Source organism: Chrysemys picta, chromosome 5 (genome assembly GCF_011386835.1).
Source record: "Chrysemys picta bellii isolate R12L10 chromosome 5, ASM1138683v2, whole genome shotgun sequence".
Lineage (NCBI taxonomy): Eukaryota > Metazoa > Chordata > Testudines > Emydidae > Chrysemys > Chrysemys picta.
Genome location: NC_088795.1, coordinates 83,144,145 through 83,159,854, shown reverse-complemented (window position 1 = coordinate 83,159,854; position 15,710 = coordinate 83,144,145). Strand labels below are relative to the sequence as shown.

Here is a 15,710-nt window from a genome sequence, read left to right as displayed (position 1 = left end):
TAAAGCAATCAGACGCTCTAATATTTGTTGCCAATATTCTTCTTTTTCCTTGATCACACATAAATTATCTTCATCAATAGATTTTCCTTTTTCCAATCGTAATTCAAGTTCTTTCCAATTTTGAAAACATTCCAATGTTCTGTATTTCTTTCATGTGAAGAGAGAATTGAAGATATGCTTTTCCAGTCCTTCGAAACATTTTCAGTAAGTGATGTACCAAAAACTATGCTCCTGACTGCAAGCATTATAGCATTAAGGATGGCTAACACACCCACCACATGGTTGGCTATTTAAACCACATTGCAGGCATCCCAACACGTCTTTTCACTGCTTAAAGGTTCAATGATTAGTAATATACACTCACTTACCTATTTAAAACAGTTAGTTACAGTGTTTACACAGAAACAAAATGACCTTTTTCAAAGTTATACCCCAACACCAGTTGTTTGGAAAGTAATCCCCTTCCTCATGGTTACCCGTTTGGAGTGTGACATCATCACTTTCGTAGTCTATTAAGCATTAACGCTGTTACTTTTCTTTTATGGACCTTATTTATTACATGTTGTCAAGGCTGCTTCCCCACTTTGAACTTTAGGGTACAAATGTGGGGGCCTGCATGAAAACTTCTAAGCTTAACTACCAGCTTAGATTTGGTTCACTGCCACCACTTCCAAATGCTAATTCCCTTCCCTGGGTAGCCTTGAGAGACTTTTCACCAATTCCCTGGTGAATACAGATCCAAACCCCTTGGATCTTAAAACAAGGAGAAATTAACCATCCCCCTTTTTTTCCCCACCAACTTCTGGTGGATTAAGATCCAACCCCCTTGGATCTTAAAAACAAGGAAAAATCAATCAGGTTCTTAAAAAGAAGGCTTTTAATTAAAGAAAAAGGTAAAAATTATTTCTGTAAAATCAGGATGGAAAATAACTTTACAGGGTAATCAAATTTAAAGAGCCCAGAGGAATCCTCTCTAGCCTTAGGTTCAAAGTTACAGCAAACAGAGATAAACACTCTAGCAAAAGGTACATTTACAAGTTGAGAAAACAAAGATAAAAACTAACACGCCTTGCCTGGCTGTTTACTTATAAGTTTGAAATATGAGAGACTTGTTCAGAAAGATTTGGAGAGCCTGGATTGATGTCTGGTCCCTCTCAGTTCCAAGAGCGAACAACTCCCAAAACAAAGAGCACAAACAAAAGCCTTCCCCCAACCAAGATTTGAAAGTATCTTGTCCCCTTATTGGTCCTTTGGGTCAGATGTCAGCCAGGTTACCTGAGCTTCTTAACCCTTTACAGGTAAAAGGATTTTGGATTCTCTGGCCAGGAGGGATTTTATAGTATTGTACACACGAGGGCTGTTACCCTTCCCTTTATAGTTATGACACGCCCCGCAAATTACAGATAGTGTTGGACAGCCGGTTCCACACTGGCTGTGATTTTTTCCTGGAGCTCTAGGAGAAAACAGAGTTAATAAGACACATGCACCTTTAGACATACTACTGATTATATAAAAACTAACAATATGTTTCTCATTCCAAGAACTATGTTTAACCAGTTGATTTTGGGAAACTTTCCCGGGACAGTGCATTAGCCACTTTGTTAGAAGCTCCTGAAATGTGTTGTATTTCAAAATCGAAATTTTGGAGAGCTAAACTCCACTGAAGAAGTTTTTTGTTATTCCCCTTGGAGGTATGAAGCCACTGTAGCGCAGCATGGTCTGTTTGTAGTTGGAAACGCCGTCTCCAAACGTATGGGCGTAGCTTTTCCAGCGCGTACACAATGGCGTAGCATTCCTTTTCGCTGATTGACCAGTGGCTTTCCCTCTCAGACAGTTTCTTGCTGAGAAACACGACAGGATGGAATTCTTGATCCAGTCCTTCCTGCATTAAAACTGCTTCCATGCCCCGCTCGGACGCATCTGTGGTTACTAGGAACGGTTTGTCAAAGTCTGGGGCCCTGTGGTGGGGCGATTACCCCACACCTAGAGAGACTGGGCTGCGGCAGGCCTAGGCGCCTGCGTAGACGCGCAGCCAATCAGGAGAGGGCTTACTGGGAGCCAATAAGAAGGCAGAGTGGAGCCAGCCAATCAGGGCCCAGCTTAGCCATATAAAAGGCTGCCCAGAGCAGGAGCAGTCAGTCTGTCCCAGGCCTTCAGAGGGGAAGGTCTATCTCCAGAGCTGGGAGGCCAGCACCACGGACAGCGCAGTGCAGGCCAGCCTGAGAGAGTGGGAGAAGGCCCTACTCCATAGCCTGCTAGGCGGCAGGCCTGGGAGGAGGAGGCCTAGCGTAGCGAAGGGCTGTTGGGGAAGCGGTCCAGAGGGATAGTCAGAGGAGGAAGGAGAAGGAATACAGTGAGACTGTCACACGAGGGCCTCTGGACCGGGACTCAGAGTAGTGGGCGGGCCTGAGTCTCCCCCCCCCCCCCTTTTTTTCCCCCTTTGTTTGCTGTGCTACCCCACGCACAGCCACAGGCCGCAGGGAGCGGCCGGTCAGAACCACACCAGATCCTAGACTGTGAGGATTGGACTTGAAGGTGTGGGGCTGTTGTTTACCCCCCCCCCCCCGAAAGGGGGTGTGACTGGACAAAGGGACACTGTCGGAGGGCAGTGCTCCGGAAGAGGACGCCGACGTCGGGAGCAACGCAAGTCCGTGCACCCCACAAAGGCGAGACGACAGGCGGAACGCTGCCCACAGAGGGCGCTCTACTGGCGCAAAACTAATTCCCCGAAGCGGCCAGGAGGAGGCGCCACAGCGGTGAGCTACCGACCCTGTCACACGTGGTGGAGAATGCAGGTATAGCGGTCCGCCCCGATACGAGGGGCCAGCGCCAAGACTGCGGACTATTGCCCAGAGCAGTGTCTTGCGCAGACAGACGGTCGACCCGGATTGTGGGTGCGGACCCGGACCCACCAAAGGGGTCCAGAGTGAGGGGATTGAACCGGGAGTAACCCGCTGAACCCCAACATGGAGGCAGAGAAGCTATTAAAATGGCTGCTAGAGAAGCAGCAAGAGCAGTCGTCCCAGCAGCACCAGCAGCAGGTGCAAATGCTGCAGCAGATGACCACTCAGGAGCAGCTGCTGATGACTCAGCACCAAGAGAATCAGCAGCAGCTCCTCCGAGAGTTGGCCACCCAGCAGCCGGTGCAGCAGGAACATTTGGTGCAACAGATGGCCGCACTGTTACGGCCGGCAGGAGGCACCCCTGCCGCCCCCATGGGAACCGGACCGGGGGATACCCCAGGGGCCCTACCGATACGCCTCACCAAGATGGGGCCCGAGGATGACCCAGAGGCCTATCTGGTCACATTTGAGTGGGTGGCGACTGCTGCCCGGTGGCCCTCAGAACATTGGGCCACGTTACTAGCCCCTTATTTGACGGGGCAGGCTCAGGCCGCATATCGGAGCCTCGACCCCCGGGAAGCGCTCGAGTACGCCCGAGTCAAGGCGGCCATTCTAGACCACACCGGCATTAGCCCAGAGACCTACCGACAACGTCTCCGTAAGGAACAATATCCTCCGGGGGCCCGACCCCGCGCCGTAGCCCAACGCATCCGGGACCACTGCTGGAGGTGGTTGAACCCCGAGAGCCTGACGGGACCCCAGGTGGCGGAGCTCGTGGCCTTAGAGCAGTTCACCCAGATCCTACCCCCGGGAGGGAGGGCCTGGGTGCGACGGCACCGACCGGCCACCCTCTCCGCAGCAGTGGCTTTAATGGAGGACTACTTGTCGGCCGAGGGGGCAGAGGCGCCACCCCGAGCAGCCGAGAGCCTTGGTCGCAAGGGCGGCGCAGAGAAGGGGAACCCTCGTGGGACGGGAGCCTCTGGACCACTGGCAGGCAACAGCCATCGGCACCCGAGACCTCCCAACCCTGAACCCCGACCCAAGTTATTGCCGGTGGCGACTCGAAAGGAGCAACAGCCCCCGGAGCGAACAGGCCACCCCGGAGGAGGCCCAAGCCCGGCCGAAACCCGAGAGAGGTGCTGGGGCTGCGGTCAAGAGGGACATTTCCGGCGAGATTGCCCTTTTATGGATTGCAGCTATGGGCAGGCCTGGATGGCCGGACAACGGGCACGGAAGACCGGGGTAAGAAAGTTGATTGTCCCGGTCCAGGTTGAAGGGAATCCCACCAATGCCCTCGTAGATTCAGGGTGTAGTCAGACCCTCATACGAGAGGGGCTGGTCCCGAACCTCAATCTTTCGGGGCCCCCGATCTACCTGCAGTGTGTGCATGGAGACATCCGCCAGTATCCCACAGCCTGGGTCAAGATGGGAGTAGGCGGCCGAGAGGAGGGTCTCCGAGTAGGAGTGGCCCCTAGGCTGGCCTACCCGGTGGTGTTGGGACGAGATTGGCCCGGCTTCGGAGAGGTCCTCCTAAGATATCAGCCACCCAAGCCCCGACCAGACAGGACTATAGCACCGGGAACGGGGCTGCTTGGGAGCAGGCTAAGGGATGACCCCGGTGAGGGGACCTCCTCGGCGGCGGAGACCCCTGCGAATTGTCCAGGAGACAGACCCCGTTCGGTGGAAGACGCCCAGGCAGAGTTAGAGCGGGACGGGGACTTCTTACGGGAGCAACGGGAAGACCCAACCCTAAGCCGAGCCTGGGAACAAGCTAACAACCCTGTCATGGAGGGGGACGGGACGCAACGGATTCCGCAGGGCCCCCGCTTTGAGGTATGGCAGGATCGCCTGTACCGAATAGCGCAAGAACCCCAGACCCGGGAGACGTTCCGTCAGCTGTTAGTCCCCCGGAGACTGCGAGCCGGCCTCCTCCACTTAGCCCACGCGAACCCTTGGGCTGGACACCTGGGACGCGAGAAGACCCTACAGAGGGTGGCCCGCCGGTTTTTCTGGCCAGGCATCCACCGGGAAGTGGCAGACTTTTGCGCCTCGTGCCCAGAATGCCAGCGAGCCGGACCGAAAGGGGTAGCTCCTGCACCCCTGGTGCCCATGCCAGTCGTGGGGGTACCCTTTGAACGGATCAGGATGGACCTCGTCGGCCCCCTTGAGCGAAGCAAGACAGGGAACCGCTTTATACTAGTAGTCGTGGACTACGCCACACGCTATCCCGAAGCCGTTCCTCTAAAGACAGCGACGGCACCAACCATTGCGGGCGAACTGGTAAAGATTTTCGCCCGGGTTGGGATACCCGGTGAAATATTGACAGACCAGGGCACCAATGTGTCCTCCAGGTTAATAGCTGAGCTATGTCGCCTCCTCCACATCCGGACCCTCCGGACATCGGTGTACCACCCGCAGACCGATGGCTTGGTAGAGCGGTTCAATGGTACACTAAAAGCCATGTTGCGGAAGTTTGTGGAGGAGGACCCCTCACATTGGGATACCTTGTTGCCGGCCCTGCTGTTTGCAATAAGAGAGGTACCACAGGCCTCGACGGGGTTCTCGCCCTTCGAGCTCCTATACGGCAGGCAGCCCAGAGGAATACTGGACCTCCTGAAAGAGGAGTGGGAAGCACAGGAAACACGGGTCCTTGGGACCACACACTACGTACTACAGCTCCGGGAGCGACTCCAAACGTTAGGGGCCTTCGCCCGTGAAAACCTGGAACGGGCCCAGGCAGGTCAGGAGCGCCTCTATAATCGAAGGGCCAGAGGGAGGAAGTTCGCCCCAGGCGATAGGGTGTTGCTGCTGCTGCCCTCGTCCGAGTCGAAACTCCTGGCCAAATGGCAGGGTCCCTACGAAGTGATCCGACGAGTGGGACCAGTCGATTACGAGGTCAGACTACCTGGTCGACGCAAAGAGACCCGTATTTACCATATTAATCTCCTAAAGGCCTGGAAGGCCCGGGAAGCCATGTTCATCGGCCCGTCCACCCCAGAGTCGGAACTTGGACCCCTAGCAGGAGATCTTCCCGACCCCGGACCGGCTGTGGTGGGGTCAGGCCTCGACCCCAGACAGAGAGGACAACTGCAACAGATGCTGGAGAAGTTTTCAGATGTCTTATCGGCCCGCCCGGGCCGGACGACCCTAATGAGTCATCATATTGCCACAGACCCCGGGAAGAGAGTGACGGACAACCATCGACCGTTACCCAAGAAAATGTGGGACACCGTCCGGCGGGAGGTGGAGACGATGTTGGAGATGGGAGTGGTAGAAGAATCGACGAGCGAGTGGCGAAGCCCTATCGTCTTAGTACCGAAGCCAGATGGGGCGACCCGGTTTTGCATCGACTTCAGAAAGGTGAACGCTATCTCTCGTTTTGATGCCTATCCAATGCCGAGAGTGGATGAACTGTTAGAGCGCCTCGGAGGAGCCAAGTACCTGTCAACTTTAGATCTGACTAAAGGATATTGGCAGATCCCACTGACGCCAAACTCCCGAGCGAAGACGGCCTTCCCTACACCTTTCGGCCTCTTCCAGTTCGTAACCATGCCATTCGGCTTACACGGAGCAGCAGCCACATTTCAGCGCCTGATGAACAAGGTCCTCCAGCCCCACGACCAATACGCGGCGGCGTACATAGATGATATCGTGGTTTATAGCCTTGACTGGGAGAGCCATTTACACCACCTGGCAGCAGTACTACAAGCCCTCAGAGCGGCCGGCCTAACAGCTAATCCGGCGAAATGTCACCTAGGCCAAGAAGAAGTGACCTACCTGGGATACACGGTAGGAGGGGGGAAACTAACACCCCTGATTAGCAAGGTACAAGCCCTCAGAGATGTACCCACCCCTACGACGAAGAAGCAAGTGCGTCAGTTTTTGGGATTAGCTGGGTACTATCGTCGTTTTGTACCGGACTTCGCATCTATAGCTGCCCCCCTGTCAGACCTAACGAAGAACTCCCAACCTCGACAGGTACAGTGGACTACGCAATGCGAGCGAGCCTTTAACACACTCAAAGAACGGCTCACTCAAGAACCAGTACTACGACATCCCGACTTCACGAAGGAGTTTATATTACAAACCGACGCTTCGGAAGTCGGCCTAGGCGCAGTACTCTCCCAGGAAGTAGACGGGGAGGAACACCCGGTACTGTATTTAAGTCGGAAGCTGTTCCCCCGAGAAAGACACTTCTCAACAATAGAGAAAGAGGCCCTGGCGGTACGGTGGGCTATCGACGCCCTCCGTTACTATCTGCTAGGGAATAGTTTTAAATTAATCACAGATCACGCCCCTTTGCGATGGATCCACAGCATGAAAGATACGAACGCGAGAATTATGCGGTGGTACCTTGCCCTCCAGCCTTACGACTTCCAGGTGCTCCACCGACCGGGTAAGGCCCATACTAACGCCGATTTCTTCTCCAGGCTAGGGGAGGAGGGTGAAGAATCGGGTCAAGGAGGGGGATCCTTAGCGCAGGGGGTGGTCTGCAAGGGGGCAGTCAAGCTCCCATCCAACTGCCGAGGCCCTGAACAGTCAGCCCTGACGGCAGAGGATTCGCCACGCTTGTACGGGGTGTGTCCCAAATGCACAGAGAGTGTGAGAGGAGGGAGCATACCCCAGCCTAGACAGACGGCCGTGGAAGGAGAACCCTTGCGGGAAGCCCCGGCGGAGGACCAGCCCACACTCCTGGGACTGCCGAGGACTGCGATTTCTCCAGGTCGAGAGGGAGCCTCACTGTGGGAGGGACCAGCCGAGGCGGTGGACCACGAGACCCGTGGAGAATCAGGAGATCCGTGGGACACTCTGGCAGCGGAACCGATAGAAGGCAGCTTAAGGGGAGAGACGGACTGGTACGTCGGACCCGGTAAGCCTCAGCGTGTTTCGGTGGGACCCCCCCGCTGAGACGGTGGATAAGCCGGGTTACCCGTTGGCAAAGACTAATTTCCGGGACTTTGGGGCAAGTAGGCCATAGGGCCCAGTGACAAGGGCTAAGTTTCTAGGCTTTGAGCCGGTAAGCCGAGCCACTGCGGGACACAGGTCGCTTTCCGAGCTCTAGGCCATTAGGCCGGTTAGGATACTCCCCCCGGGAGGGTTCTTAAGCGGGAGGGTGTGTGGTGGGGCGATTACCCCACACCTAGAGAGACTGGGCTGCGGCAGGCCTAGGCGCCTGCGTAGACGCACAGCCAATCAGGAGAGGGCTTACTGGGAGCCAATAAGAAGGCAGAGTGGAGCCAGCCAATCAGGGCCCAGCTTAGCCATATAAAAGGCTGCCCAGAGCAGGAGCAGTCAGTCTGTCCCAGGCCTTCAGAGGGGAAGGTCTATCTCCAGAGCTGGGAGGCCAGCACCACGGACAGCGCAGTGCAGGCCAGCCTGAGAGAGTGGGAGAAGGCCCTACTCCATAGCCTGCTAGGCGGCAGGCCTGGGAGGAGGAGGCCTAGCGTAGCGAAGGGCTGTTGGGGAAGCGGTCCAGAGGGATAGTCAGAGGAGGAAGGAGAAGGAATACAGTGAGACTGTCACACGAGGGCCTCTGGACCGGGACTCAGAGTAGTGGGCGGGCCTGAGTCCCCCCCCCCTTTTTTTCCCCCTTTGTTTGCTGTGCTACCCCACGCACAGCCACAGGCCGCAGGGAGCGGCCGGTCAGAACCACACCAGATCCTAGACTGTGAGGATTGGACTTGAAGGTGTGGGGCTGTTGTTTACCCCCCCCCCCCGAAAGGGGGTGTGACTGGACAAAGGGACACTGTCGGAGGGCAGTGCTCCGGAAGAGGACGCCGACGTCGGGAGCAACGCAAGTCCGTGCACCCCACAAAGGCGAGACGACAGGCGGAACGCTGCCCACAGAGGGCGCTCTACTGGCGCAAAACTAATTCCCCGAAGCGGCCAGGAGGAGGCGCCACAGCGGTGAGCTACCGACCCTGTCACACGCCCTTAGCACAGGGTCAGACATGAGTGTCGCCTTAAGCTGGTTAAAGGCCTTTTGACACTCATCAGGCCACTGAACTGCATTTGGCTGTTTCTTTCTGGTTAGGTCTGTCAGTGGGGCGGCGATTTGGCTGTAGTGTGGTACAAATCGCGTATAATATCCGGCCAAGCCTAAGAAGGATTGGACCTGTTTCTTTGACTTTGGAACCGGCCACTTTTCGATAGCATCCACTTTGGCCTGTAGGGGATTTATAGTTCCTTGACCCACCTGGTGCCCCAGGTAAGTCACTTTGTTTTGGCCTATTTGACACTTTTTAGCCTTAACAGTTAGTCCTGCCTGCCTGATGCGCTCAAAGACTTTTTCCAAGTGCTCCAGGTGTTCTGCCCATGAATCAGAAAAAATGGCCACATCATCGAGGTAGGCAACTGCAGATTCTCCCAATCCCACTAGGAGACCATATACAAGTCTTTGGAAGGTGGCAGGTGCATTTCGCAGCCCGAAAGGGAGTACATTAAATTTATACACCCCTGCCTGGGTGACGAAGGCTGACCTTTCCTTGGCGGATTCATCTAGTGGTACTTGCCAGTACCCCTTGGTTAAGTTTAAGGTAGAGATGAATTGGGCATGTCCCAATTTCTCCAATAGCTCATCTGTGCGTGGCATTGGATAGTTGTCAGGACGAGTTACAGCATTTAGCTTACAGTAGTCCATGCAAAAGCGTATTTCCCCATCTGGTTTGGGAACTAGAACCACTGGAGATGCCCATGCACTCTTAGAGGGGCGTATTATACCCATCTGTAGCATGTCCTGGATCTCCCTGTTTATAGCAGTTTGGGCATGAGGTGACTCCCGGTAGGGCGGGGTTCTAATTGGGTGAGCATTACCTGTGTCAATGGAGTGGTATGCCCGTTCAGTCTGTCCTGGGGTGGCTGACAACATTGGCACAAAGCTAGTGCACAGCTCCTTGATCTGCTGCCACTGCAGACGTCCAAGGGTCGCGGAGAGGTTCACCTCTTCCACGCCACCATTACTTTTTCCTTCGTAGTAGACACCTTCAGGCCACTCCGCGTTATCTGTTTCCTGGGCTGTAAACTGGGAAACCTTTAATTCTCTGGAATAAAAGGGCTTAAGAGAATTAACATGGTATACCTTAGGCTTTATGTTGGAGGTGGGGGATGCTATGAGATAGTTAACAGCTCCTAGGTGCTCCTGGACCGTGAATGGTCCTTCCCACGACGCTTCCATTTTATGGGCCTGGAGCGCCTTTAAGACCATGACTTGGTCTCCTACTTTGAAGGACCATTCTCTGGAATGTTTATCATACCAGGCCTTTTGCTTTTCCTGAGCATCCTTTAGGTTTTCTTTAGCAAGAGCTAAAGAGTGTCAGAGGGCGCTTTGTAGGTTGCTTACAAAGTCTAGAATGTTAGTTCCTGGAGAAGGCGTAAACCCCTCCCATTGCTGCTTCACCAACTGTAATGGCCCCTTAACCTCGCGGCCATACACAAGTTCAAATGGTGAAAACCCTAAACTGGGATGTGGTACAGCCCTGTAGGCAAAAAGCAACTGCTGCAACACTAGGTCCCAATCATTGGAGTGTTCATTTACGAATTTACTGGTCCCCAAAGTTCCATTAAACCTCTCCACCAGGCCATTGGTTTGATGGTGGTAAGGGGTGGCAACCAAGTGATTCACCCCATGAGCTTCCCACAGGTTTTTCATGGTCCCTGCCAGGAAATTAGTTCCCGAATCGGTAAGGATGTCGGAGGGCCAACCTACCCTGGCAAAAATGTCTGCTAATGCCTGGCACACACTTTTAGCCCTGGTGTTGCTTAAGGGTACTGCTTCCGGCCATCGGGTAGCAAAATCCATGAAAGTTAGTATGTACTGCTTTCCTCTGGGTGTCTTCTTTGGGAAAGGACCCAGAATATCCACAGCTACTTGCTGAAATGGGACCTCAATTATGGGTAGTGGCTGGAGAGGGGCTTTAACCTGGTCTTGGGGCTTTCCCACTCATTGGCACACCTTACAAAACCGGACATAATTAGCAACGTCCTTGCCCATTCCCTCCCAGTGGAAGGACTTCCCCAACCAGTCTTTGGTTCTGTTCACCCCAGAATGGCCACTAGGATGATCATGGGCTAAGCTCAAGAGCTTTACCCGATACTTAGTGGGAACTACCAACTGTCTTTGAGGATGCCAGTCTTCCTGGTGCCCACCAGAAAGAGTCTCCTTGTATAAAAGTCCTTGTTCTACAACAAACCGGGATCGGTTAGAAGAGCTGAGAGGCGGTGGGGTGCTCCATGCCGCCGCCCAAGCTTTCTGAAGGCTGTCATCTGCTTCCTGCTCAGCCTGGAACTGTTCTCTTGATGCTGGAGACATCAGTTCCTCCTTGGACTGTGGACTTGGGCTTGGTCCCTTTGGAAGCGATGCAGGTGCTGGGGCTGTTTCCGTTGACTGTGAACTGCTGTCCGCTGGTGCACTATGTTGTATTTCAGGCTCCGGCTGAGCCTCTTGGGTAGGGTTATCTGCTGCTTCTGCCAGTTCAGGCTCGCTGGTGCCCCCTGGCGTTGGAGTTGTAGATGGGTTTGCAAATGCTGTACTCAGTGCTGGCAATGGTTCTGGTGCTGGTTGTGTTGCCGGTTCTGGTGCTGGTTGTGTTGCCAGTTCCAGTTCTGGGACTGGCTTTGGCTGGGTCTCTGGGATTGGATCCACTACAGCTGTTGCAGTCGTTGGCAGGGGATCCGGTTCCACCACCTTTGTCTGGGTCTCTGGTAACACAGACGGGGCCCTGGTGGCCGGCTCTGGAACAGGGATGGGGGTGAAAGCTTGCTTAGCCTGGCTGCGGGTAACTATTCCCACCCTCTTGGCTAGTTTCACATGGTTGGCCAAGTCTTCCCCCAGCAGCATGGGGATGGGATAATTGTCATAGACTGCAAAAGTCCACATTCCTGACCAGCCCTTATACTGGACATGCAACTTGGCTGTAGGCGAGGTTACAGACTGTGACATGAAGGGTTGAATTGTCACTGGAGCCTCCGGGTTGATGAGTTTGGGGTCCACTAGGGATTGGTGGATAGTCGACACTTGTGCCCCAGTGTCCCTCCAAGCGATAACCTTCTTTCCACCCACTCTTAAGGTTTCCCTTCACTCCAAGGGTATGAGAGAGGCATCTGGACCTGGGGATCTTCTGCCACCTCCACCCATTTGGCTCCAACCTCCCCCGCCTCGGTTACAGTTTTGGGCTTCCCATCTAGGATGTACCTTTCTATTTCCTCAGGAACACCCTCTAAAAACTGCTCCATTTTTACTAGGAAAACCAGATCTTCCAGAGATTTAACAGTTGCTCCTGATACCCAGGCATCACAATTTTTGTCAATGTGGTAGGCATGTTCATCTTTTTCTTTTTTTTTTAAATTTGATTTTTCCCTCGAATTTGGCGCCCCATTTAATTTGACACCCTAGGCGACCGACTAGTTCGCCTATATGGACGGGTTGCCCCAACCAGGAGGAAAGAAACTGTGCCTTAGAAGCAGCTGACTCTCATTACAGAGTAGCTGGGAGGGAAATAGCTGGCAAGCCTTTGCCACCCACACAGATTTACCAAAAAGACAGCTGTGTTTCGTGTGGGGTACAGTCTGGAAGACAGCTACTAAGCCCATCCCAAGTGAGTGCTCTAACTCTTAGGGTATGGGGTGGGGGCAGCAGCACCTCCCTCAGCTGTGTTTTGTGTGGGGTACAATCTGGTAGAAAGCTAGTAAGCAAGCCTACCAGATCAGATAAGATAGGAGGGAGACCTCCTAGACTGAGGCTCCTGCTGGGGTTTAGGTGTCCAGCTGCTCGGCTGTATCAAGACAAAGGTTGCAATTTCTAGTCATTCATGATGACAATGGATAATCATGGGCTAGAGAAAAGCCAGACAATGACTCCATAGCCCAAACCCTGCAACACAGCTCAGAAGCAAGGCACTTTCCTGAATGTGGAGAGTATCTGTGAAGTTCAAATACAAATAACTGGCTCTGTGGATGAGGGGAAAGCAGTGGACGTGTTATTCCTTGACTTTATCAAAGCTTTTGATACGGTCTCCCACAGTATTCTTGCCAGCAAGTTAAAGAGGTATGGGCTGGATGAATGGATTATAAGGTGGATAGAAAGCTGGCTAGATCGTCGGGCTCAACGGGTAGTGGCTCCATGTCTAGTTGGCAGCCGGTATCAAGCGGAGTGCCCCAAGGGTCGGTCCTGGGGCCGGTTTTGTTCAATATCTTCATTAATGATCTAGACGATGGTGTGGACTGCACCCTCAGCAAGTTTGCAGATGACACTAAATTGGGAGGAGTGGTAGATACGCTGGAGGGTCGGGATAGGATACAGAGGGACCTAGACAAATTAGAGGATTGGGCCAAAAGAAATCTGAGAGGTTCAACAAGGACAAGTGCAGAGTCCTCCACTAGGGGTTACAGTGGACAAGAAGCTGGATATGAGTCAACAGTGTGTCCATTTTACCAAGAAGGATAATGGCATTTGGGGCTATATAAGTAGGGGTACTGCCAGCAGATCGAGGGATGTGATCATTCCCCTTTATTCGACATTGGTGAGGCCTTATCTGGAGTACTATGTCCAGTTTTGGGCCCCACACTACAAGAAGGATATGGAAAAACTGGAAAGAGTCCAGCGGAGGGCAACAAAAATGATTAGGGGGCTGGAGCACATGACTTATGAGGAGAGGCTGAGGGAACTGGGATTTTTTAGTCTGCCAAAGAGAAGAAAGAGGGGGGATTTGATAGCTGCTGTCAACTACCTGAAAGGGGGTTCCAAAGATAATGGATCTAGACTGTTCTCAGTGGTACCAGATGACAGAACAAGGAGTAATAGTCTCAAGTTGCAGTGGGGGAGGTTTAGGTTGGATATTAGGAAAAACGTTTTTACTAGGAGGGTGGTGAAGCATTGGAATAGGTTACCTAGGGAGGTGGTGGAGTCTCCTTCCTTAGAGGTTTTTAAGGTCAGGCTTGACAAAACACTGGCTGGGATGATTTAGTTGGGATTGGTCCTGCTTTGAGCAGGGGGTTGGACTAGATGACTTCCTGAGGTCCCTTCCAACCCTGATATTCTATGATTCTATGATCAGGGAGGGAGAGAAATGAATCCGAGTCTCCCACATCCTACAAAAGTATCCAAACCCCTTGTCTAAAGGTTTCTAGGAAGCTCTTTCCCCCACCCCCTCTCGTGAATCCAGCCTTTGTTTTAATAATGCCCAAAACTAGAATGAAAAATTTCAGCTCAAAACATTGTGTTTTGACCCAACTTAAAATTTGTTGGCTGTTCAATACGCTGAATAATTTCATGAATGGTTCAATCCAAAACAAAATGTTTTTTAAAAAGAACAGGAATACTTGTGGCACCTTAGAGACTAACAAATTTATTTCAGCATAAGCTGAAGAAGTGAGCCGTAGCTCACGAAAGCTTATGCTGAAATAAATTTGTTAGTCTCTAAGGTGCCACAAGTACTCCTGTTCTTTTTGTGGATACAGACTAACACGGCTGCTACTTTGTAACCTGTCAAAATGTTTTTTGTTATTTTTTTTTAAATTGCCAGCAAACTTACAAATCCATTATTCATGCAGCTCTAAGTATGATACAAGCTTTAATTACATGATCAACATGCTTGTTTTTCCACAGGACCTGGGTATCTCAACAGATTTTAACCCTGCGTGCTAAATTGTTATTTGTGCTGGCAACCAAATTTCTCATTTTGTGCACAGACCAGGCAGATACAGAATCCCTACCTTGTTCTCCAGTACCTGCTCTATTAAGGGAGGGAGGTTACACACGACATTACCTCCATTTTTATTGTATCCTAAGGAAAGAAGCTCATGTGGTGAGGATTGCTGTGTGAACAAAGTGCCAGAAACAGAAATTGAACAAGAAAAACCCCTTCTAGTAATTTGATACTGAGTTCCTTTATAAATGGTTACAATCATTTAAAATGCAGAGATTTACATAAATCTCAATGAGAATCAACTGCTAGCTGAGATTATTATAGCACATTTTAAGATCTAAAATCCTTGTGAGCTTTCTTCTTATGACACACACACACTTCTCCTCTTCAGTTGGATCCAGATGCCCTTATTTGGGCGAAGTATTAGTTCTCCCACAAGGCCAAGCCCTTCTCGCTCTTGACTAGTTTCCACCCAAAAGCGCCGTAGGATGATGGCTAGAACAGCTTTCTCTTCCATCTGTGCAAAGCGCTGGCCTTCAGGTTAAATTGGAACAGAAACAGTAGTAGTTTAGTACTCGTAATTACACGGCAAAGGTTTCCCACAAAATCCAGCATGGGGATAACTGTGCATCTGGTGTCACAGATTATAAACCAATATGAGCCAAATTCAGGGTTGAATGGATGCACGCACAGGAGGAAGAACAGAATTATGTCTATTTATTTATCCTAAAAGTAGAGTGTGCTGCTGTGATAGAGGGGGGGAGGAATTAGGCAGATGATCAATGGTTTACGAGAAAAGAGGAGGGGCGAAAAAATAGAAATAAAAAAAAGAACTAAGCAAATTGACAAGGGTCACGGACCAGACAATTTGCCTGAGTCTACACTAGAAATTTACATCAGTATAGCTATGTCTCTCAGGGGCGTGAAAAATCCACTTCCCTGAGAGACGCAGCTATACCAACCTAACCCCCGGGGTAGACAGTGCTGGGTCGATGGAAGAATTCTTCCGTCGCCCTCGCTACCCCCTCTCGGGGACATGGATTACCTACGCTGAGGGGAGAATATATACGCAGTGTATACACAGAATGCTGCAGCTATGCTGGTATAGTGTTTCAAGTGCAGACAAGCCCTTAGCCAAAGATTTAACTCTAAAGAGGTGTGGATTTAAAAAAGATGTCTTAGGCTGTATCTCACCCTTCCTTCAACCCCTTCTCTGTACATTATC

The 15,710-nt window shown here is 52.0% G+C and overlaps 1 protein-coding gene across 5 annotated transcripts in view; it reads right to left on the bottom strand.

Moving 5' to 3' along the window:
* Positions 1-14,710: 14,710 nt before the first annotated feature.
* The window catches only part of LOC101941793 (cytochrome P450 4V2-like), a 29,541-nt gene continuing 28,541 nt past the window's right edge, over positions 14,711-15,710 (bottom strand). For all 5 annotated transcript variants that reach the window (XM_008168451.4, XM_008168452.4, XM_065596796.1 and 2 more), the window contains exon 11: positions 14,711-15,019. In XM_008168451.4, coding sequence (XP_008166673.1) covers positions 14,847-15,019 — 173 coding nt within the window. In that variant the 3' untranslated portion in view covers positions 14,711-14,846. The remainder of the gene's footprint in view (positions 15,020-15,710) is intronic.